This window comes from Akebia trifoliata, chromosome 3 (assembly GCF_017979445.1).
Source record: "Akebia trifoliata isolate Shusen 1 chromosome 3, ASM1797944v1, whole genome shotgun sequence".
In the NCBI taxonomy this organism is placed as follows: Eukaryota; Viridiplantae; Streptophyta; class Magnoliopsida; order Ranunculales; family Lardizabalaceae; genus Akebia; species Akebia trifoliata.
Genome location: NC_141377.1, coordinates 5432982 through 5456179, shown reverse-complemented (window position 1 = coordinate 5456179; position 23198 = coordinate 5432982). Strand labels below are relative to the sequence as shown.

At 34.9% G+C, this 23198-nt stretch overlaps 2 protein-coding genes across 5 annotated transcripts; both read right to left on the bottom strand.

Moving 5' to 3' along the window:
* Positions 1-270: 270 nt before the first annotated feature.
* LOC147405713 (uncharacterized) lies at positions 271-7625 on the bottom strand. The gene is made up of 12 exons (XM_086433531.1): positions 5362-7625; positions 5141-5269; positions 4233-4421; positions 4095-4129; positions 3068-3570; positions 2756-2976; positions 2444-2659; positions 2048-2323; positions 1726-1873; positions 1519-1652; positions 881-967; positions 271-797 (listed from the first exon to the last, which is right to left on the bottom strand). Exons 1-12 carry the CDS (start codon positions 7474-7476, stop codon positions 711-713), a joined length of 4140 nt encoding a protein of 1379 aa, XP_086289657.1. The 5' UTR covers positions 7477-7625; the 3' UTR covers positions 271-710.
* Positions 7626-11193: 3568 nt separating this feature from the next.
* Positions 11194-18074, bottom strand: LOC147405712 (uncharacterized). 4 transcript variants are annotated; one of them, XM_086433528.1, is made up of 7 exons: positions 15695-18074; positions 15467-15595; positions 15193-15375; positions 14972-15089; positions 12317-12783; positions 11815-12202; positions 11194-11472 (listed from the first exon to the last, which is right to left on the bottom strand). In XM_086433528.1, the coding sequence occupies exons 1-4, from the start codon at positions 17888-17890 to the stop codon at positions 15063-15065; spliced, it is 2535 nt and encodes an 844-aa protein (XP_086289654.1). In that variant the 5' UTR covers positions 17891-18074; the 3' UTR covers positions 11194-11472; positions 11815-12202; positions 12317-12783; positions 14972-15062. The 4 variants fall into 4 exon arrangements, with proteins under 4 accessions (XP_086289654.1, XP_086289653.1, XP_086289655.1 ...); XM_086433527.1 differs by having other exon boundaries at positions 11194-12202; XM_086433529.1 differs by lacking the exons at positions 11194-11472; positions 11815-12202; positions 12317-12783; positions 14972-15089 and having other exon boundaries at positions 15238-15375; positions 15467-15527.
* Between the last annotated feature and the right edge of the window lie 5124 nt (positions 18075-23198).

Genomic DNA, 23198 nt, shown 5'->3' with positions numbered 1-23198 from the left:
AGGGTAAACGGGTCAGATCCAAATCCAAACCAATTAGGTCCTCGGGCCTGGGTCATATGGGTCGTTAGCGGATCAAAAAAAAATCCGGGTTGAATTCATGACAATATATCAAGAATGGAAGACATAGCCCAACAATTTTTCATGCAGAAAGCATTGAAACTAGTAATTCAGCGACTGAAAGAAGAGCAATAGACAATAAATTTTTCGTCTTCGACATTATATTGATACATACATTTGTAAGCCACATATATGGCGAGACCCAGGGGGCCTCTTAATGTTTTTTATGTACAGAAACTCTTTTAACCCTGCAAATGAAAACTATTATGAGACCATTTGGATACAATGAAACTGGTCTTCTTTGTATGGGACTATAATGTATGCTATTGACAATGTGTCAAATGTGTTGAGAAATCAGCAAGATAAGTTCTGTTTGTGAATTTATGCTGAGTAAATCTTGCGGTTACTGCTCTTCCCTTCAATACCGATACCTAATCTTGAATTCTTTTGTTGTCTATTTTCCTCAGTTGAAACAAAAAAACCCTTATATTGTACATCGGTCTTCCTTCCAGAGAGCCAGTTTGCTCCCACAGGAATCACTTACATTAACTACAAAACTTTTTGACAGCTATCACAGAGGATGCATCATCATGGACAGAATGAATGCCAAGCACCATTAACAACCGGATTATGAGAGAATCTCCAAGTAAAAGTTAATCTACAGCTTCAAAGAAAAGAATCTGAGGTTGTAAACGCTCTCTTTTACATGTGGTGAGAACATCGGTCCAACTACCGGTTACCTGGATGAATCAAATTGGATAAGAAAAACCAGGCAAAGGAAGAACTAATAGAAGTAAACATGATTAAAAAAAAAAAAATTGACCTTGACAGTTCGGTCGTTATAAAGGAACCATCTTCCATGCCCACGATTATGAACAAAGCATACATAGTGACATCCATAATAGCAAACCTACGAATTACAAGACAACAATATCCAAATGATTGATAAGAAGCTCACTATTTAACAAGTCACACAAGATTAATCAAACTTCAATACATGTCGAAAAAACAAAAAAAAATGGTATATTGGACCCAGCCTGAGAAGAATGAATTGACAAGTAATTGGTATGGGGGGCGGGGGGTCTACATTGCTCAATCATTGTGATCATGTCAATCAGGAAGAAATCAACCCTGTCTCTTCTCCATAACTCAATTGGGTGATTCATCCACAACTTTTCTCTTTTAAACTTCTTATTATAATTGACCCAATTCTTTATATACATAAATACATACAAACACATAAATGTAATTGTTCAACCACATAATTCAATATTGTGATTAGTTTAGTACTGAGTTGTTTGAGCTGAAATGCTTATTTCAGGCCTTCAAGGGGAAGTTAATCAATAAAGACTATCAAGGAAACAAGTGATAGAACATGAATAACTGTTTGTTAATCTCAACCACAAAAGCAACTTTAAGATAATATTTGAATCAAAAGATGAGGGGGTTATCCTAGCATACCACCGAAACCAGGCAACGTTTATTTCCGGGATCTAGACCACGATACACAACACCAATGTCTAACTCAGTGGTTAGGATTGCCAATGTTGCAGATAAGTTGTTTTCACTTTCATGGGTACTCTGCCAACCCAGGACTGCAAGATAAGGACAAAGAATCATTATGAGTGATAGAAGAATAACTCATTTCTCAACAAATTGACAATTTACCTATTGTGAACACTTGTGGAGGTTTTGACAGAATAGGATGGACATAATTGAGTTCTCCACAGCCGCCAGCCTCTGGATCACAAGCTAATTGACTATCAATCGCTACAAGATTCAAAAGCTCATTGAAAGAGCTATCTGCAGACGTAATCTGAGACCAAAAAAAAAAATTGAGTGTGCTGTAACTTTACAAAAACTTACAACTAAGTCCACAAACACACAATCTCACTAACTCTACAAATTTAAGAATTCTCTTCTCTTCTCTCCAAAGAAATGATTAGTTATTCCATTATTAAGAAAATATAATTTCTTATATGAGACATGCCTTCATTGTTCGGAGAGCAATAGCATTGACATTGTGAAAAAATGAAGTGTACTTCTGACATCTGGATTCCAGACCACAGCTATTGCACTTCATTCGCTCAAAGATGTTCATTCCAAAGACAGTATATGCTATACAATCATTGCTTGAACAATCCCAAGAACTTATGCAATTGGTTTCTTCAAATTCAGCATCGGGTTTACGTGATCCTGAAGCAAATGAATTATGGAGGCAGTCAAAGATTGCTGCCAATACTTCAGAAGCATCATTCATCTGTGCCTGTCAATTGGTACTACAACTATTAGATATATTCAAATAGAAGCGAACACATTGCGTGGAGATAACCATGTTTAAATTTTTTATTTGTGAGAATTTACCACCACATTTGTGTGAATTTACCTCTTGGAAGAAATTACTATTAGGATAAAATTTGCTTAGAGCAACTCTCAGACAAGTAGGATCAACTGCTTCACTTTGAGTTTCTGTTTCTGATTCACTAAGTGCATCAAAAATATCATATAACGCACAGATAACACAAGGATTTCCAACAGTGTTATGGCATGATATTGACCTTCCCCAGAATTCAATTCGAAACCGCTTTAAATTCCATAAGGACTGCATTTTACAAGAAAAAGTCTGAGTCTACAGAAAAGAGTAGAAGTGAAGTAGAGTGGAAACTTGTTAACTCCTAGAAATTATGGATTTTCCAACCTGTATGATTACATTCAAAAAGCAATTGTTTTCACCAACTTCATTTTTCAGCCCTGTCCCAATCACATTCTTTCCAGTCGTGCTGTTGATTACAATTTCATTTGGTGCTTGAAATTTTTCTTCAAGTGATTTGGTAGAGCTGTTTTTTCCTTTGCCTCGCCTTCGTTTCCATCGGCATTGATCAGTAGACAAAACTTCCAAAGTTCCTCGGTTAAGAAGGCCTGCATGAGACGAATATGATTTAAAGAACAATTTCCAACAGATAGAATACTTTGACCAACAAATACGTAGTGTTATTAAAGAGCTATTAACCTTGTCCTCCAGAATTGGTAGAGGATTGGCTGGGCAATGCAGTTCCCTCTGCACTTTGTATAGGCACATCTAATAAATCTTTTGGCAAATCAGTCTTCCCCAGCGATGGATCCTTGTAAGGCTCGTTAGGCTTCTCATGACAGCTAATTGAGGGGTTCTTAACTTCTGAACTCAGAACCATGCCGGGCCCTCCAGAATAAGTTCTAGACTGATCCAGCTTAATTTTCTGGCTATTAGCATCATGTCTCAATTGCTCATGAACATTCGAATCACTAGAATCGAGCTTTGAGTCAACACCAGACAATTCTGGTACCACGTTCTCTACAGTGCCTCCACTAGCCTTCTCATGTAGTTCTGCTTGGAACTTCTGTTTGGCCTCATTTTTTATTCTCATTTGATACTCCAGAGTTTCTTCAACCATTTTTGCATCTGTTTCAGTCTCAAGTTGATGTCTAAATTCCTCTTCCTTCTGTTTCAAGTCATCCGATACAACAGGAAAGTGACTGCAGTATGCACATAAGCACATAATAAATAAAGAAAAGCAATAGTAGTGAAGAAGAAAAAGGAAGGATCATATGTGTGCCTAACAAGAAAGTAGGGCTGAAACTCGGTTTGATTTGTGGCTAAACCAGAACCAAACCCACCATAGGTTGGTTCCACTAGATAAGAACCAGAACCGAATCAAAATGCCAATAGAACTGAACCAACCCAAACCAAACTAAGGTCGGTTTGGTTCTATGGGTTCCCAATATCCTATGAACTTAGTTGGAACGACAGATTTTTAAGAAAATAAATAAATATAAACATAGAATTTCATATAATAAATCATTAATCTATTCCTAAAAAACATTCATTAGTTTATCCATAAAGAAGTCATTAATCTATGTCCTAACTCCTAAAAATTCATAATAAATGAATATATTATTTATTTATTTATTTATTATATAAGGTTCAGTTCTTGGTCTATTGATTATGTTTGGTTCTCGGTTTGAACCGGACCAAGTTGCACCCCTAAGAAGAAACGTACGTCTGTTCTGCAATTTCCTCATTACCACCAGTAGCCTGCAAAATTCAGGAAAGCATTAGCCTCAACGTGAACGAAGTTGTATATTAAAATAACTATGCACCTAATAAAAGAACCCAACCAGACAGAAACAATTACAACCTTTAAATCCTTAACTTTTTGGTTGGCCTTGTTCTTTTTCTTATTCTTTGACTTATGTTTCTGTTTCAAACGATCACCTCCTTTATTGATACTCTTTTTTTCATCAAGCGCAAGTTCAGCTAATAATGCCTTTTTTGCAACCTCGGATTTCTCTGTGGCATATTTATCCGCGAGTTCCTCTAAGTGTGACTGGAAAAGAGTGTTAACACCAAGAAGATGGAAATTTATGTCCAAACAGGTGAAACTATAAAACAAATGAACAAAAATCGGGTATAACATTGCTGACAATATAAAAAGTGCCAATCTGACCGCACTTTGAAATACAATTGAAGTCAAATCAATGCTGTTTATAATTTCATTGAAATCTAAGAGCACAAATAATATGAAAAAAACTGCGATTTTTTTTCAACAATGAGAATTTCAATTTTAATTGAAGGTTCACTGCAAAATATTTCAGATTCGAATCATTGTCGTTAATCGAAAACTAAGAGAACAACTACCATAGAATTCAAACCAGACTCTGTTTTTCCCTTGAGAATCACAGATTTGATCAAAACTTCACGATCAAAACATATTTTCAGAACAATTATGAGCTACTACTGAAGATCCAAAATCCAAAAATTCCTAACTAAAAGACTCAAAAATTAAAGAACAATCATCACGTATATATTTGATTACAGGACATAGTTTGCATGCATGACAGTGGGGAATGCCCGTACTGAGTCACATTGCTTAGTGTGCTATCTGCAATTATGCATTTGGGTGCATGTAGAATCCAAAGAAATGGGTGATAGTGCTTGCAGAATCCAAAGAAATGGGTGATCGAGCAAACTATGTCCTGTTACATATATGAGTTGGCTGATAACTAGGATGTGGTTCATAAATCGGGTAAAAATACCATTATTTACCTGCAAGAATAACTTCAGAAAAGGCAACAAAATTGCCCGGTGATCATAGGTAGAAAAAGACCCAAGCTTTGACTCCAATGCCAGGATAGAAATGCCAGTGTGAACGATCTTTGCATCAATTTTGCCGAACTACAAGAATGAAATACAATTTCATTAAAATAAACAGCATAGACCACAAGTCATGGTTTTAGTCTTGTAGATAAAACTACCAACAGACCCACCTCTACAGAGAACCGTTCCTTGTGTCTCAGAAATGCTGTTTCTACGCAAGTCTCTGATTGATACAGTAAGTCCTGCATTCTCCAATCCTCATCTTTGCCAGTCAAAGATTCATTGTATCCAAATTGTGAGACTTTCAGACCTTTTGCTTCATTGAGAACATTTGACATAGCTTCCAACTCAAGCGTACCGCTATCAGACCCCCTCTCTTCTTTCCACTTGTGGAGGACTACCTCGTAACTTTGAGAAATGAATTTGGTGGCTTGTTCCATTTCTTTACGCTCTCCAAGACAGAGTCTCTTGACTGTCTCCAAAGCTACTACATGGTTCTGTTGCTCACGTATCTTCTCACAAAAACTCTGTAAGAGGGAATTTTCCTCATTAATTTTTTGCAGAATTTCCCTTCCGCAACGTATTTTATCTTCCGCCAGACTTGTCCATGAAGCCAGTAGCTCCCCACACGAAGGACCTTCTAATATCCAGGTTAAGAGTGGATCGCTATCAGCACTATCATCCAAAAAGAGATGTAAAAAATCGCCAGAAATAATGATCCTCTCTTTGATTCCAGATTCCTGAGTGACACTATGTGTTTCATCATCTATGGTGCTATCCTTCTCTCTTCCTAACCCAAAAGGGTCAGACAGCTCTTCCAAGAATTTGAGGATTTTTTTAAGCTGTGAAGGTGACAAGAAGGATAAGCTGAAAAGTGTTTGTTCCAAGCCAATGTGAAGAAGCCGTGAACCAAGGTGTGGGATACGTTGTATATTGTGCATTGTGAATCCTATTACCATAGTAATATGATTCACAGTAAGATATTTATGTTTCAGAAGCAATTTAAGCATAATTTGAACTTTTTCAAGGAGCTCCACACGCTCAGAATCAATAGAAAGTGGCCACTCACGTCCAAGATTATAAAATACCTTCCCCTTATCAGGAGAAGACTCTGATGTAACTTTTGATCCTTCAAACATTCTTAATGCACTAAAAATATCTACTGGATGCCATGGCGCATTGAGAATCATATTAACCCAAATGTTTCCAACTATTAGAGGAGAGACAGATAGCGATGGAACTTTCACGTACTCCGTTTGAACATGTTTTTTAAATGAATCATAATCGGTCAATATCAAATCGCAGATTGGGCAACCCCAGAATTGCCAATTCTCATTGGTCTTGCCAACATGTAAAGCATTTGACAGAACTTCGCTCTTCAATTCATCATTCAAATAGGTATCGAGATCGTAAACATTCACTTTGAACAAACTTTGCTTCTTATCGGGACTCAAAGTGTTCCAATATGATAGAATCCGATTCCTCTTCACCACCACTGAGGGGTCAATCTTTTCTCTCACTCGGTAATTCTCCTCCTTGTCATTCTTCGATTGGGGCGAAGTAGAGTTCTGCTGCTGTTGCAAGATTCTTGCAGCAGTGACACGAACCTCAATCTCCTTCCTACGCTCTTCCTCTGTCTTATTCGATTTCTTGCTCTTATTACGCAACTCAATCTCAATTGGGTCTTCCATTCTCTTATGCGATTTCTTGCTCTTATTATGCTCAACCTCAATTGAGTCCTTCGATATCTGTTTCGTGGGAAATGACCCAACCTTCTCCCCAGCAGTGTTAGTTGGAATCTTTTTCATCCAAATCGATATCAAAGCAATGTTGGATCTTTGAATAATTGAATGAAGAGCCAGCTTCATATTATGTGCTACATTACCCTCTGGTATGGAATCTTGAATCAATAATGCCCGATGACATTCTTGAATAACCACTTCATACCCTTTACAATCATTTGAAGCGAAGTAGCGTTCAATAGCGAAGGAATGAATATAATTGACGCAATTGCTTGCAGCTTTGATTGCATCCTCCAAATGTATTTCTTTCTCATTACGATCGTCAATTAGGGTTGCTTTTTCAACAGAAACTAAACCTTCCAAGTGATGGATATCAGCGGAGGTCTTGTTTTCCTGTCCAATAGAGGTTAGGGTTTTCTCGCAATCGAATTCGATCGGAGTTTCAGATTGATCGAAATTACCAAATTGAGTGAGATTTTCCTTCCGCTCATCTTCGATGGAGGCAGAAGCCCTAGAAGCAGAACCTCTCTCCTTAGGCCCCATTGATGGTTAAATTGAGTGCAAATGCAAAACCATTGATTTTGACTCAATTTGATCCACAAATGCAGACGTATTAGCAAGATTAACAGAGAGATTCAAAGAAGAAGGAAAAACATTGCAATCGATCAATCGTTCTCTCTCTCTCTCTCTCTCTCTCTCTATCTATCTGAGCTACCAACAATGGCGGAGATTTTTCTCTGTATTTCTTTGTTTTATTTTCTTGGTTTTTGAATTCTTGATGAGGCGGTTTTTTAAATTTAAATATCTTTGTGAGAGTGAGAGTGAAGGCGGGTGAAGAAGACGACACAGTCAGACCAAATATCAACGGTCCAATGGTTTTTGAAGAACCCAATTTGGCCTCGACCGGGTTGAACCGAAAGAAACTCGCTTAAACCGGCCGAGTTGATTCCTCTAAAACCAATGAAGTGCAGCTGTGCATGTAAAAACGGGATGTGATATTATCACACCATTAATCTATAACTACACCTCAAACTTAAATATAAGGGAAAATTGTTCAAAGGCCCCTGACGGAGGGATTTATTTATCAATAGTCCCTAAGTTTTGGGAGGTAGCTTGATAGGATATTTAGTAAATGGTCCCTCATTATTGGCGAACTCTCCGCTTCTTATTTATTGTCGAATTCACCACATTTTATTTATTGTCGAACTCATCGCTTTTTATTTATTGTCTGGTTCATAAATTTTACTGTTGAACTCACCACTATTTATTGTCAAGTTTACCACTTTTATTTATGGTTGAACTCGACAATAAATAAAATGGTGAACTGATATTGGTAAAACCCATCCATTTTCGATTTTTGAGTTTTTTCGACGAAAATACATGGAAAGATCAACTAAAAACTTGGGATAAGGATTTGTTTAGATGATTTTAAACCAAACAAACAATTTAATAGATTTTCATTCAATAATTAATAAAAAAAATCCTTGAAAATGATTTTTTCTTCCTTCTTAAACCCTTACCAACGGAATCAAGTCTCTAAAACTCGATTGAGATGCCAAACATCCATTTTTTTTATGATGAAAATTATAAGTTCAAATGGTTAAAGCATTTAATTGTGAAAACCATGGGAGATGAGGTCCATGAACTGTTAAGAAAATAAAAGTTTACTAAATGGACTATTAAGAGATTGCCCAAAACTTAAGGACTATCTATAAAAAAGTTCCTCTACTAAGGTCCTTTTAAGTAATTTTTCCTAAATATAATAGTCACTCCTCTGTGTCTCGATGTTCAATCTTTATCTTCCCATTTTTCAAGAATACCTCTAAATTTATTATTCTTCTCCTCTTTTTTCTAAATACCCCTCCAACTTTATTAATATTATCTTTTTACCCCATTAACCCAAAATTTCTTCATGCCATAGGCACATGCGAACTCTAGTAATCATATGTCGATGGACGTTCATCATAAGTGAAATGCGTAATTTTGGAAATTTGAAGTTATTAACTTGGTTTTCGAATAGATATCTATTGACTTTGATCTTACATGAGAAACTATCACGCTCTTGGCCTTGATTTTTCCATGATAAACCCATTCTATTTAACTTCTAGCGAAAAATATTTTACCCTTGATTTCAACTTAAATATTCTATCTCGTTCCACCATCAAAGCTAAAGAACGAGATAGAGTTTTAGGATGTTGAAGACGATAGCATTTTTGGGAAGAAAAATAAGAGGTTCTTGTCGTGAGGTTGAAGTGATGGGTTGAAAACCTATCTAAAGAATTATTTTAGAAGAATAGATTTTAAGAAAGAAAATAAAAAAAACAAAGTGGAAACGAAAAATGCTTTTATCACGAGGTTGGAAACGAGGGTATTGTGGTTATTTATATTTTATAATAGTCTCTTATACAAGGTCAAAGTCATTTGTTATATATATTTGTTGGAATTTAGAAGGTTGAATTTGAAAATCCTTTAATATTCAATTAGTTTTAATCATATGGTAAATCAATCTATTACCATAGGGTAATTCAATCCCATGTTTGTTTTATACTTTATGCTTTTTATTTTATTGTTTTAAGTTTAATTTATAGTTTTGTTTTTGCCTTGAGTAATTATAGTCCCACATTGATTAGGAGAATAATTGATTTGCAATTCTTAAATAGTTGTGCTTTTAATAGCTTTAAAGTGAATAGAAGTAGTCGGTGGACTCACGTGCGCACATGGGGGCCCAAGAGGAAAATCCAAAGTTCCAATTAGAAGAGGAAAACCTAAGGTCCGAAAACCTTAATGCATGCACGTAGGGGGGGGGGGGCAAAATCTCGGATTTACACCTCATGTAGGTGCGTGCAAAGGCCCGGAATAGGCGTTTCTTTCTTTTTAAGTCTATTACATTCAATTTTAAAATTAAGATTTGTTCTAACTTCTTCTCTTGTAATTATTTTTTCCCTCAAAATTACTCCGAAGATTAAAATTTTCGGTCTGGGTGTTATGAAATCGATACTGTTTATTTTGATGTCTCATCCATGAACGAGACCGAGATGTCTCAGACGACTCGGGCGAGTTTTGAAACCATGGTTATACCATGTGTTTTTTGGATTAAAGATCTCAATCCTCCAATTATTCACTATTATATCACTACTTACAGACTATTTTTATTTTAATTTTTGAAAAAAGAACAAAAGGTGTCAAAGTAACTTAGCTGATAATGCTATCACCCTTAAAATTAATACAGTGACATAAGGAGGATTAATTTTCTCGAGGAAAATGATTCCTACGAAATGCAATATAATACACCTAAAAATTCGATTTTCTTTGAAAAATCATTTTTATGCCAATCTTCCCCCAACAACCATATGGACCCCAAAGAGATCACACTTTTCCTTCAATATTTTCTACATTAACCTTACAAACAAAACATCCCTCCCAAATAACCTATCAATGTTAAGTTTTCTGTAACTTTCTTATTTTGCATCCTGTTAAAAAACATGGGAAAATAACCTATATTATTAGGAAGCAATTACTAGGGATGGCAATGATTGGAAATATACCTGATGTTCGAACTGATCTAGTCCAGAAAAACATGAAAAATTGGATTTTCGGATAAGATTTGGATCTACCCCAATCCGATAAAAAAAAATCTGATCTGAACATATTTCGATAAAAAAAAATTATTTTTAATTTCATATAAATACATATAGATAAAATGGTTGTCTTTTTTATTTCCCTTTATATTTGTAGTAGGAAAGTAGATTTTTTTTTAAATTTATATATTTTAAAATTTTGAACCTTGTGATTTGAAAATAAGGCATGTGTTCAGATCGGTTTCGGATTAAGGATGACATGAAACAGATCAGATTCGGTTCACATATTCATTAATCCGTTCGGATCGGGTACATCTTTAAAAAATTTCAGATCAGTATTGGAGTGGCACTGATCTGGTACCGAACCGAACCGTTGCCAATCCTAGCAACTACATTGATCCAAAAATACCCTAAATAGCAACAAAAATATTTCTTTGATGGCTTGTGATGTAAATCTCCAATATTAAACATCTGAAGATGATAGAACATGCTTTGTATTTGCTTTACAATAAGGTTCAAAAAGAGCTGCTTTTACCAAACATTGTGCTAAATCAAAACAAAATGTTGGAATTGATGATTCCTTAAATATCATCCAAAAACTTGAGGATTATTCATGAAGAAAGCATTGAAAGTAGCAATTCGGCAACTAAAAGAAGAGCAATCGATAATAAAATTTCCACCATTGACATTATATTTGACACATAACATTTAGATACAATAAAACTGGTCTTCTTTGCATGGGACTATGTTGTATGCCATTGACAATTCACCAAAATAGTTTGAGTTCTTTTGTCGTCTATTTTCCTCATTTTGAAACAAGAAACCTCTTATATAGTACATTGGTCTTCCACTGAGAGAGCAAACCATCATTAGAGACTTGTTGCACCAACCCCATTAAGGAGCAAATTCTGAGAGAATCTCCAAGTAAAAGTTAATCTACACCGCTCCAACTTCCCGTTACCTGAATGAATCAAATGGGATAAGAAAAACAAGATAAAGGACATAACTAACAGAACCAAACAATATTAAAATAAAAAAATACATAAAACGAAATTGACAGTTTGTTCGTCATATAGAACCATCTTCCATTCCAATTATTATAAATAAAGCATAAATAGTGTTGTCCACAATAGCAAACCTACGAATTACAAAATAACAATCAGGGCCCAAAATAATTGATAAGAAGAACTCTCTTTAACACAAATGATTAATCGAAATTCAAGATACACATCAAGGAAAAACAACAAATTGGAATCTTAGACCTATCCTAAGGCAGAATGAATTGACAAGTAATTGGTATTACCGGGACTACATTGCTCAATCATAAGAGCTGTCTGCAGACGAAGTCTGAAACCAATTACAAACAAGTCCACAATCTAAACACTCCAAGATGTTCATTCCAAAAAGATACATGCCTTCATTGTTCGGAGAGCATTAGCATTGATGGTGGGGAAAAATGAAGTGTACTTCAAACATCTGGATTCCAGACCACAACTATTGCAGTTCATACACTCAAAGATGTTCATTCCAAAAAGAGTATGTTCTATACAAGCATTGCTTGAACCACCCCAAGAACCAATGCAATTGGTTTCTTCTAATTCAACATTGGGTTTACGTGATTCACAAGCAAATGACATATGGAGGCAGTCAAAGATTGCTGCCAATACTTCAGAAGCACCATTCATCTGTGCCTGTCAATTGGTATTGAATCTATTAGATATATTTCAATAAAAGCGAACACACTGTGTGGAAATAATCATGTTTAAATTTATTATTTGCATCATGGGTTAAGACTTGAAATTTACCTGTGTGGAACACAAGCAAGCACATTTGTGTGAATTTACCTCCTGGAAGAGATTACTATTAGGATAAAATTTACTTAGAGCAACTCTCAGACAAGTAGGATTACTTCACTTTGAATCTCTGTTTCTGATTCACCTAGTGCATAAAAAATATCATATAATGCCAGATAATAACACAAGGATTTCCAACAGTGTTATGCAATGATGTTGATCTTCTCCAGAATTCAATTCGAAACTGAGTTAAATTTCATAAGGACTGCATTTTACAAGAGAAAGTCCGAGTCTACAGAAAAGAGTAAAGTGAAGTCACATGAAAGATCATGGAATGGAAAACTTGCCAATTCCTAGAAATTATGGATTTTCCAACCTTTATGATTACATTCAAAGGAATTGTTTTCACCAACTTCATTTTCATCCCTGTCCCAATCACATTCTTTCATTTGGAAAACTTTGACATGCTTGAAATATATCTGAAAATAAAGCAACATAAAAGGTCAGAATGTCACTAGCACTGCCTAGTGATTCCATGTGACATGGAAATGGAATTACTGCAGTAACATAATAAATGGATAAAAATTGCAAGGTCAGGATCATCCTATAAGTGAATTTTGTGTTATGGGGAGATGTAATACAAGTCTGCACTATCTAAAAAAAGTAACCGACATAAAAAAGGTAAAATGAGAGATGAATATCATAGAAGTATCCATATTATCATATTAGCGTGACCCCATGGATACCACTTAGGTCTGTCGAATTGTGTAAGTTGCCTTAGTTGGAATGGAAGTGTAATGGATTGAAGTCTATCAATAATAATTGCGCGGGTAAAAAATGGTATCAGACATGTGACATGAATGAGGCATATCCTAATGATCAATCTTGGCAGAGTTAATTATCTTAATTAGATAAAATCAGGATCTCATTCTTAACTTAAAGATTTTCCAATAGAGAAGTAAATATATTTGGATAATAACTGATTGAGAATCCCTTGATTAGAGGGAATATATTGATTCATTCCTCTCTGGATTAGTCTTATCTATTTCTATATAAAGAGGGAGCTACCATGTAAAGGGGGGAGGAAGATTGGAGGAGAGGGATTGTAAAGTAAAGTCCGGAGTTGTGATGAACCCCACAAAAAAATCTTGTGCATTGTATTTTCTCTCTTTTCCCCTTTTCTTTGTGTTTTTTATGCATGACTTGATGGTATGTTTGAATCAAGGAAACCAAAGATTAATTGGTTCTTGGTTAAATCTCGAGAAATGGACAAGATCCGAGATTTTACCCCTACAATAATGAAGCTCAAGGCTGAGTCCCAAGTGCTAATTGCAAACGAATCTATTGACTCAATGTTAAGATCCAAGAAACTTGGGATTGTCTACAAAATCGATCTAGAAAAAGGTTTATGACCATGTCAATTGGGGGTTCCGGAGATGTACAATGGGTTGTATGGGTTTCAATGAAAGGTGGATTATATGTATTATGAAGTGCATATCATTGTCATCTTTTTTTTTTTCAATGGGTCTTCTGTGGGCCTTTTCAAGAATTCTAGAAGCCCCAGGCGAGTTGGCCCACTATCTCCATTTTATTCAATTTGGCGGTTGAGGCTTTAGAAGATTAATGTGTAGGGAAGTGGCTGGCGGGACGCTAAAAGGCTTTGTGCTTAAGAAGGACGGACCTATTGCCATGACCGGACTTTTTATTCAGTTGGAAAATCCCAGCCATAAAGATGGATCATGATCCATGACTCATAAGTGGAAGCGATAAATATATTTACATTACTTGTAATGATGACATACATTGAAACATCGCAAAAAAATACACTACACTTGACTATTTTTTACATGACAACTAAAAGCCGAGAAATTGTTATCTATTGTCTTGATCTTATCTGCATCTTCAACTTTCTTCAAAATTTGTGGACAGGAAAAGTCCATGAGCAGTGAAGCTGAGCAAGCAACGATACTAACAATACTAACATTAATTCAAAAAAACAAAAAACAATACAATACTCGTAATAGAAATGTCTTTTGTATTTTTGTGTTCTTTGCGGAAGCGTTCTTAAAAGTCTTTTTATCTTTGTTCACAATTTTTGTCCTTTACATTTTACAATTTTTACACCTGGGCTAAACCTCATACCGTCCTAAGAACTCGGAGAAACCCTGACTCAACTAACTATTGGAACACCTAGCCCTCAAAGGAGAGGCCTATTCCTTCACAGTGTGTCTCCAGTAATCTTTTCCTGACTCATCTGACCATTGGAATGCCTATCCCTCAACGAAGAGGCCTATTCCTTCAAGGAGTGTGTGTCAGTTGACTGGCCTACCTTTTTGTGGTATATCCCCTAAGGAGTCCACCTCTCAAGTAGATTTTGAAACCGATCTTTACTTTCCACTTTTTTAATTAATTTGATTCACATGTCAAGTCCCACCAACCAAGGTGTATTTTACTTTGCATTTTTTATAACAAATTCTAGTAAATGTTACTTCTTTTTATTTTCAAAGAAAATAATAATTTTTCCAAGAAAAACCTATTCTTCATATTCATGTTTAAAAGCATTTATGCACTCATCACGACGTTCATCACATAACCCAACTAAGCATGGAATATTTTTTTTCCAACTAACTAAAGAATCATCATCACCAACACAACTAACTATATTACCATGTCTCAACTGCTCATGAACATTTGGATCACCAGAATCAAGCTTTGAGTCAACAACAGACAATTCTGGTGCCACGTTCTCTGCAATGCTTCAACTAGCCTTCTCACCACCAGTGGCCTGAAAAATTCCAGAAAGCATTAGCCTCGACATCAACGAATTTTGATATTAATATATTTATGCAACTAATAAAAGAACCCAACCAAACAGAGACAATTACAACCTTTAAATCCTTAGCTTTTTGGTGTCCCTTTTTCTTATTCTTTGACTTGTGTTTCTGTTTCGAATGATCACCTCCTTTATTGATACTCTTTTTGGCATCGAGAGCTAGTTCAGATAAGAATGCCTCTTTTGCAGCCTCAGATTTCTCTGTGGCATATTTATCAGCGAGTTCCTCTAAGTGTGACTGGAAAAAAGAGTGTTAACACCAAAAAGATGAAAATTTATATCCGAACAGGTGAACTATAAAACAAAGTAGTAAAAATACCATTACAGACCTTCAAGATTGACTTCAGAAGAGGCAAAACAATCATCCGATAATCAATGGCAGAAAAAGACCTAAGTTTAAATTCCAATGCCCAGATACGAGAGCCACTGTGAGTGATATTTGCATCAATTTTGCTGAACTACAAGAATGAATACAATGTCATTAAAATAAAACGTCGTCATGGACCACAAGTCATGGTTTTAGTCTTGCAGATAAAACTACCAACAGACCCACCCACCTCTACAGAGAACCAATCCTTGTGTCTCAGAAATGCTTTTTCTACGCAAGTGTCGGCTTGATGCAGTAAATCTTGCATTCTCCAATCCTCATCTTTGCCAGATTCCTCATATCCAAACTGTGAGACTTTCAGACTTTGTGCATCATTAAGAACATCTGATACAACATCGAACACCTCATCATTTTCCTTCTCGACTAGCTCTTCTTTCCGCTTCTGGAGGACTATCTCATAACTTTGAGAAATGAATTCGATGGCTTGATCCCTTTCTTTACGCTCTCTGAGACATAATCTCTTGACCGTGTCCAAAGCTGCTACACGGTTCTGCATCTCACATTTTGTCCTGCACAAGTTCTCTAAGAGGGAATTTTCCTCATAAATTTTTCGTAGAATTTCCATTCCACGACATGTTTTATCTTCCCTCATACGTTTCCATGAAGCCAGTTGTTCCCCACTCGAAGGACCTTCTAATATCCAGGTTAAGAGTGGATCGCTATCAGCACTATCATCCATGGAGCCACTCTTCACCGAAAAGAGACATAAAGAACCACCAGAAAAAACGATAGTCTCTTTGATTTCAATTTCCTGAGTGACACTATGCGTCTCATCTATGGACCCATACATCTCTCTTCCTAACCCACAATAATCAGAAAGCTCTTCTAAGAATTTGAGGACTTTCTTAAGCTGTGGAGGTGACAAGAAGCATAAGCTAAGAAGTGTTTTTTCCAAGCCAATGTTAAGAAACCGTGAACCAAGAGGGATACGTTGTATCTTGTCCATGGAGAATTGTATCACCTTAGCAATATGACTCGCAGTAAGATATTTATGTTTCAGAAGCAAAAGGAGCATAATTTGAACATTTTCAAGAAACTCCATACACTCGGAATCATCAGAAAGTGGCCAATAACGTCCAAGATAAAATACTTTCTCCGTTGATCGTTGAACCTTCCCCTTGTCGGGAGAAGACTCCGATGTATCTTTTGATCCTTCAAGCATTCTTAATGCATTAGAAATATCTATTGGAAGCCATGGACCATTGAGAATCATGGAAACCCAATGATCTCCAACTATTTGGGGAAACACAGATTGCAAATCTTGTGATAGGAATTTTATGTGATCCCTTAGAACGTGTTGCGTAATTGAAGAAGAATCGGTAAATTTCTCATTGCAGCTTGGGCAAGCCCAGAATTGCCACGTCCCATTGGCGATGCTAACAGATAGAGCTTCCGACAGAACTTCCATCTCCAATCCATCCTTGCAATGGGTTTCGAGATCGTGAACACTCACTGTGAGCAAACTTTGCTTCTTATCGAGACTCAAAGTGTTCCAATATGATTGAATATGATTCCTCTTGACCAACACTGAGGGAAAAATCTTTTGTAAATTATTGTGTTTACGATGACTGCTCACTCGGTAATTCTCCCCCTCGACATTCTTCGATTTGAGCAAAGTAGATTTCTGCTGCTGTTGCAAGATTCTTGCAGCAGCGACACGAACTTCAATCTCCTTCCTACGCTCTTCCCTTGTCTTATTCGATTTCTTGCTCTTATTACGAGACTCAACCTCAATTGGGTCTTTCGATATCTGTTTTGTGGGATCCGAATCAACCTTATTCCCACCAATTTCAGTCCAAATCTTTTTCATCCAAATTGATATCAAAGCAATGTTGGATTTTTGAATAATCAAACGAATATTCTGCTCAGCCTCTCGTATGGATATCTCCTGCAGACTACCCTTTGCTGGATCGTTGGGATTTTCAATCGATAATACCCGACTACATTCTTGAATAACCTCTTCATAGCCTTTACGATCATTCGAACCAATGTAGAGTAGATTAGCGTAGAAGTGAACATAAGGAGCCCAATTTGGAGATAACGAAACCGCTTTTCTTGCAGATTCGATTGCATCCTTCAAATGTATTTCTTTCTCATTAAGATCATCAATTAGCAATGCAATTCTAACAGAAACTAAACCATTCATGTGGTGGATGACAGCGGGGGTCCCATAACAGAGATTCAATTCTTCTATGAGATTTAGGGCATTGATGTTGTTTTTCTGTCTAACAGAGGTTAGGGTTTCCTCCCAATCGAGATCGATCAAAGTTTCAAATTGATCCAAATCAACAGATTGAGTGAGATTTTGCTTCCACTCATCTTCGATGGGGACAGAAGCCCTAGCATCAGCAATAGACGAAGACATATCAGCAAGATTAACAGAGAAGAAAATTGCGATTCGGTTCTCTCTCTCTGTAACAGAACACAATTCTGTAAACTCTCACCGTGAATTGATGAGGTCTTAGATGTGTTATTTATAATTTCGAGTACAAATCAGATTCCAAGAGATCTCGTTAACACACTCTCTCTGCTACCAACAATGGAGGAAAATTTTCTTTTTTTTTGAATTATTGATGAAAGCGGTTTTTAAATTGAATCGAGATCACATACGGTGTCCCGTTTCAATAGAAATACGTGGCGCAATCGGATTAGGAAGTAAACATATTCGGCTGCGTGAACGGCTTGATTAGAAGCTCGAGGTGTTTAATCACCAACTAAAACGTACCACGTAGACACTTATCCTATTGTATAGGAACGGGACACGGTATTGGATCCTGAGTCTATTTAAATTTGAAAACCTTTGTGAGACGTTGAGAGTGCAGACTGGTGAAGAAGACCGCCAACTAATAAACGGTCCAATGGTTTCAAACCCGATTTGGATTTTGCGATCTACCGATTTGAACCGAAAGAATCTCGTTTAAACCGGCCGAGTTGATTCCTCTAAAACCAATGATGATGAGCAAGTAAAAAAACGGGAAGTTTTGATATTACCACACAATTCATCTATAACTACACCCCTTTGTTATAATACATTGCCTTTTTTTTTTTTAAATAGAGAATATTATTAAAAGAGAGTTAAATATTTTAATATTTACAAAAAAGAATCTATTTTTAAAAAAATTATCAAAAATGAATTAAAACGTTGAACACTCTTAGCGTTTTGGTAACTTGTTAGATTGTCCAACAATTTTTTTAAGTGGAGGCTAAATGCCCTATAAGTGCTTAAGAATGACACATGGAAAAAACACATTATCCCAATTGCTTAACCACAAAATCAAATGATTGAAATTTAACCTCAAGATATACATTTCTGAGATACGTGTTTTCTAGATACATATAAATATGAACCATTGGATTTCGTGTTTACACAATGTCTTTTGTCACACATCGACTTGCCCGAGATCCAAGATTTTAAAGATCTGGACGAGTTACAAAAATGTATGATTTCGATGTTCCCCGCTATATTTTAATCTTTTAAATAGATTAAGGGGAAAAGTTAATAATGCCCTCATTTTAAATATCTAACAAAAAACCTAAAAATTTCTTCTCCAAAAAAATCAATCATCTACAATCTCTTTAGATAAATTTTTGACCAGTATCATTTATCTTAAGATTGTATCTTCTTCAAGTCCTCCACATTCAAATTTTGAGATAAAATATAATTTTTAAGGAAGTATAAATGATGAAATTTTGAATAGAAAAATAAAAAATGTTTTACAAAAGGAGACAAGATAGAAAATGATGGATGAAAATAATAATTTTGGAGGTTGACAAGCTTGAAGATAATTGATTTTGGAGAAGAAAAATCTGAATATTTTACTAGAGATTAAAGATAAGGGCATTTGAGTCTTTTTCCTTAGTCTATTTAAAATACTGAAGTCAAGGGAGACATGCCAGCAGTTTCAAAACATGGGGGGGTATCTCTAATATTCAAGAAAACATAGGTGGGCATGTCTAAATCACCTTTCGATTGAGTCAATTTTTGATTTTTATATTTTCAATAAAATAATTAATTTTTGTTGATCCAAAAGATTTATATTTTCTACATAAGCTATGGTGATTTGAAAAAAATATATATGAGAGTTGCTATTGGCATCCCAACCTTTACTTATAACACCCCCATCTTCTTAAATTATTTATCACACTCCAAATAAAGATTAAAACGCACCATTCAAACATTACACAGGTTTGTCTCAAATTATTATCTAAGCATTGCAAAACATTATAACATCATTTAAATAATTCAACAATTGTTTACGAGTATGATTAGGCTCATATAAAATCATAAACCCAAAAAATAGAAATCTAGAAGAAACAAACATTGGAGAGAGCTTCTATTGGCGTCCCAAATTTAATTTTTGGCAATCATTTACTTATTTTCTTTATTTTTAATTGGAATGTAATAAGTAAAAGTTGGGGTGCCAATTAATGGATCAATTCCAGTTCGATTCCCAAGGTAGCTGGAACCAAAATCATAATTATTATTATTTTATATTTCAATTCTTGTCGATTCTAATTTCCAAATAAGTACCCATTAGTTCCAGTTCTCAAGAATCATATGAAAAAATATATTTCAAATTATTATAAAAACAATTCCTTAAAAAAAATCAACATTTTATCGACAAAATTATTAACTTAATTATAATTTGTTATCCTATAAAGATATAAGTTAATGATTTTAAAAAAAAAAAAAAAAAAATTATCTTCTTTAAAAGTAATAAATTTTTAGAAGAGTGAGCTTAATTTAAACTCCCATCCATAATTTATATGAAAAATTGAAGAACTTTATATAACATGCATTAATTTTGGAATAAAAGAATATTTTAAATCATTTATAGTATAAAAGAAAATAATAAAATAATAAAATAAATTGGTTTCAGGTAGTCATCTGATAAAATCTAACGATTCTGATTCTTATCGGTTCGGTTGTATTTTAGACTTGACTCTCACCGATTCTAATAAAAAAGGAAACGGAATTAGGGTTTTCGTTTCAGATCTAGTTCAAGCTCAGTTACAGTTAAATGGGTACCCATTTACACCCCTACAATCTCGATATGTATTAGTACATAGTTTTTAATTGAGTAAAAATGATTTTTACTACTAGTAGACGAGATGACTCGAACGATACACTCAGTATATATCTTGAGAAAGACTAGTGCGATCCTTTCTAATTGAGCCGTGATAATATGACGCTATGTTGTGAAATACGCTCCCTATGCCCTTATCACAAAATCGTAGATCATTTGCCTCGGGATACCTAGAAACATAAATATTTTTTCTTGTGTATCCCAAGGAAAATAATCTACAGTTCTATGATGAGGGCGTAGATGGGCGTTTATCAGATGAGAGTGTCATATTACCATGGTTCTTTTTTAATTTCTACTTTAGAAAGTGGAATCAAAGACAAACAAGAAGTGGAGAGTAGGATTTTATATTTAACTTTAACTTTATTCGGATTAAGATTTAAGAAACAAAGTGATATCAAATGCAAACAAGAAGTCTTCCAACTACCATAAGATTTTTTGAGGGGGTGGGGGGAGAAGCAAACATTACACTTCGATCCATCCTTTATTATTGAAAGAATGAAGATGACTAAGAGGAAACTTGAAGATATGGAGATGGAGATAGAGAGGAAACTTAGAGAGATGAAGATAGAGAAGAAGCCCACCACTACCACTACCCTTTGAAGAGATGGAGATGAAGATAGAGAAGAAGCCCACACCACCCTACCAAGAAGACTCAGTACCTGATCTCAATGAAGATTTTGTAATGTTTGAGGTCCTTTCTTGTTTATCAATGAAGTTAATCTTCCAATCTAAATCAATATGTAAGAAATGGTGAACTTTTATTTCAAATAATCCTTTATGAGTTTTGATCATACCATCAAACTAATAAATATTAGAGAGAGGCAAAAGAGATAATGAAGCCAATAGAGAATGTTTTAGAGTTAATGGATAATTGAGACAAACTTTTACTACCATCCGTTAGAAAAATATTCATCGCGGCTATCTTTGGGTGTAATGGTGAACTGAACTATTCTAGATTGGGTTCAGATATTAGGCCAATTTGCAGTATAGATCACTATGGAAACTAAATGAAACCTAATGCAAGATCAAAATTAGTTAGTGTCCAAAGGAGATGCATATTTTTTTTTCTTTTTTGGGGTGTCTTTTTGTTTTTTTGATGCATGCGGATACGCCATGCCACCATAAACATGTGCATCGAGTAAAAATGCGAGTGGGGAAAATCAATATTACGATCCTGGGGAGTAAACCCAGGCCACTCAACCATTGCTTTACTAGTCGAGTGGTTCTTTTTTTTATTTTATAGAGTAAAATCGTGAGTAGCGAAACTCAATGTCATGACTCTGAGGAGTAAACCCAAGTCAACCAACCACTACTCCACTACTCAGGTGATTCTTTTTTATTTTATCACGAGCAAGGAGACTCAATCTCACAACTTTAGGGAGCAAAACCAGGTTGCTCAACCACTGCTCTACCACTCGTGTGGTTTCTTTTTCTTTTGCTTATCTCCTTTTTTATGAATTTACATTAAGAATTTTGGAGGATAATCTTTTTTAACCCTTACGCTTTCACAATTTTGAATTTTAATGTATTATCATTTTTTAACCCAGAGTTTACTATTAGGCAGTCATTTCTTGACACATACCAATGACAACTTTCACACTAATGTATCATTTTTTTTTATTCTTTTTTCTTTTTGGGCTTCATTTTTTTTCCTCATCCTCTTTTTTATGATTTTGCATTTAAATTTTCAAGGGATAAGTTTTTTCACACTTTTGAACTTGAGCTATCAACATTTTCAACCCAAAGTTCGTAATTAGGTAGTATTTTCAAAGGACACATATCAATGGCAAGTTTCACACTAATTAAAAACAACCATTTTAACTTGATCTCAACCCATAAGGAAATAATTGAGGAAGTTCAGTCCAAGGATGCATATAAGATCACATAGTGATAAAAATTGTAACATAGTCACAATTTAATCCTTACTGACAATAAATAGGGGTGCATTGTGATCATAAAAGACTAATCAGTTGAATCATCCTCTAATTGACAAGTGGTAAAGAGACAACCAATAAAGATTGAAAGATATCTAACCCATACTATAAGCTCAAATGTTCTAGATTTTCATAACATAATTTTGATTAAGGGATGATCAATTGATAAAGGGATCCTAAAATGTAAATCATATAAAAAGACTTCGTTTTTTTGTTGTTGTTTTTTTTGTTTTTTTTTTTATTATAAAAAAATTAAGAAAATTGTACTTCAAAAACTACAAGTAAACGAAAAGTATGTATGTTAAGAGAACCATATGACGAATGAATGAATCGGAAAAAAGAGAGTAAATACTTGAAGATGTATACTAAAATATATTATAGATGAATATATAGAGTACATAGCTAGTACTAAATACCAATTATAATGAGCCAATGATTTGAATTTTTATATGATTTTAAATTTGAATGTGTATATTGTATTTAACAGAATATGTTAAATTTATTGCACAAATCACAATTAAAAACAAGTGGAGTAACTCATTTCTTAATTAGTGGCATGTATGTTCTAGATTTTTCTAATTAAATGTTGATACTTAAGTTTTAAATGAAATTAAATGTTAGATGGTCAATAAGAATCATGTTAATAGATTGA

What these genes read in the sequence shown, in the direction of transcription:
- LOC147405713 (XM_086433531.1), bottom strand. Translation starts at nt 7,476, where the DNA reads ATGGGGCCTAAGGAGAGAGGTTCTGCTTCTAGGGCTTCTGCCTCCATC. An exon ending in GAGGAAATTGCAGAACAGAC is followed by an intron (nt 3,571 to 4,094) that starts GTACGTTTCTTC and finishes TGCATACTGCAG; the next exon opens with TCACTTTCCTGTTGTATCGG. An exon ending in TTGCTCTCCGAACAATGAAG is followed by an intron (nt 1,874 to 2,047) that starts GCATGTCTCATA and finishes TTTTGGTCTCAG; the next exon opens with ATTACGTCTGCAGATAGCTC.
- LOC147405712 (XM_086433527.1), bottom strand. Translation starts at nt 17,890, where the DNA reads ATGTCTTCGTCTATTGCTGATGCTAGGGCTTCTGTCCCCATCGAAGAT. An exon ending in AGGATTGGTTCTCTGTAGAG is followed by an intron (nt 15,596 to 15,694) that starts GTGGGTGGGTCT and finishes TCATTCTTGTAG; the next exon opens with TTCAGCAAAATTGATGCAAA. An exon ending in TTCTGAAGTCAATCTTGAAG is followed by an intron (nt 15,376 to 15,466) that starts GTCTGTAATGGT and finishes TCTTTTTTCCAG; the next exon opens with TCACACTTAGAGGAACTCGC.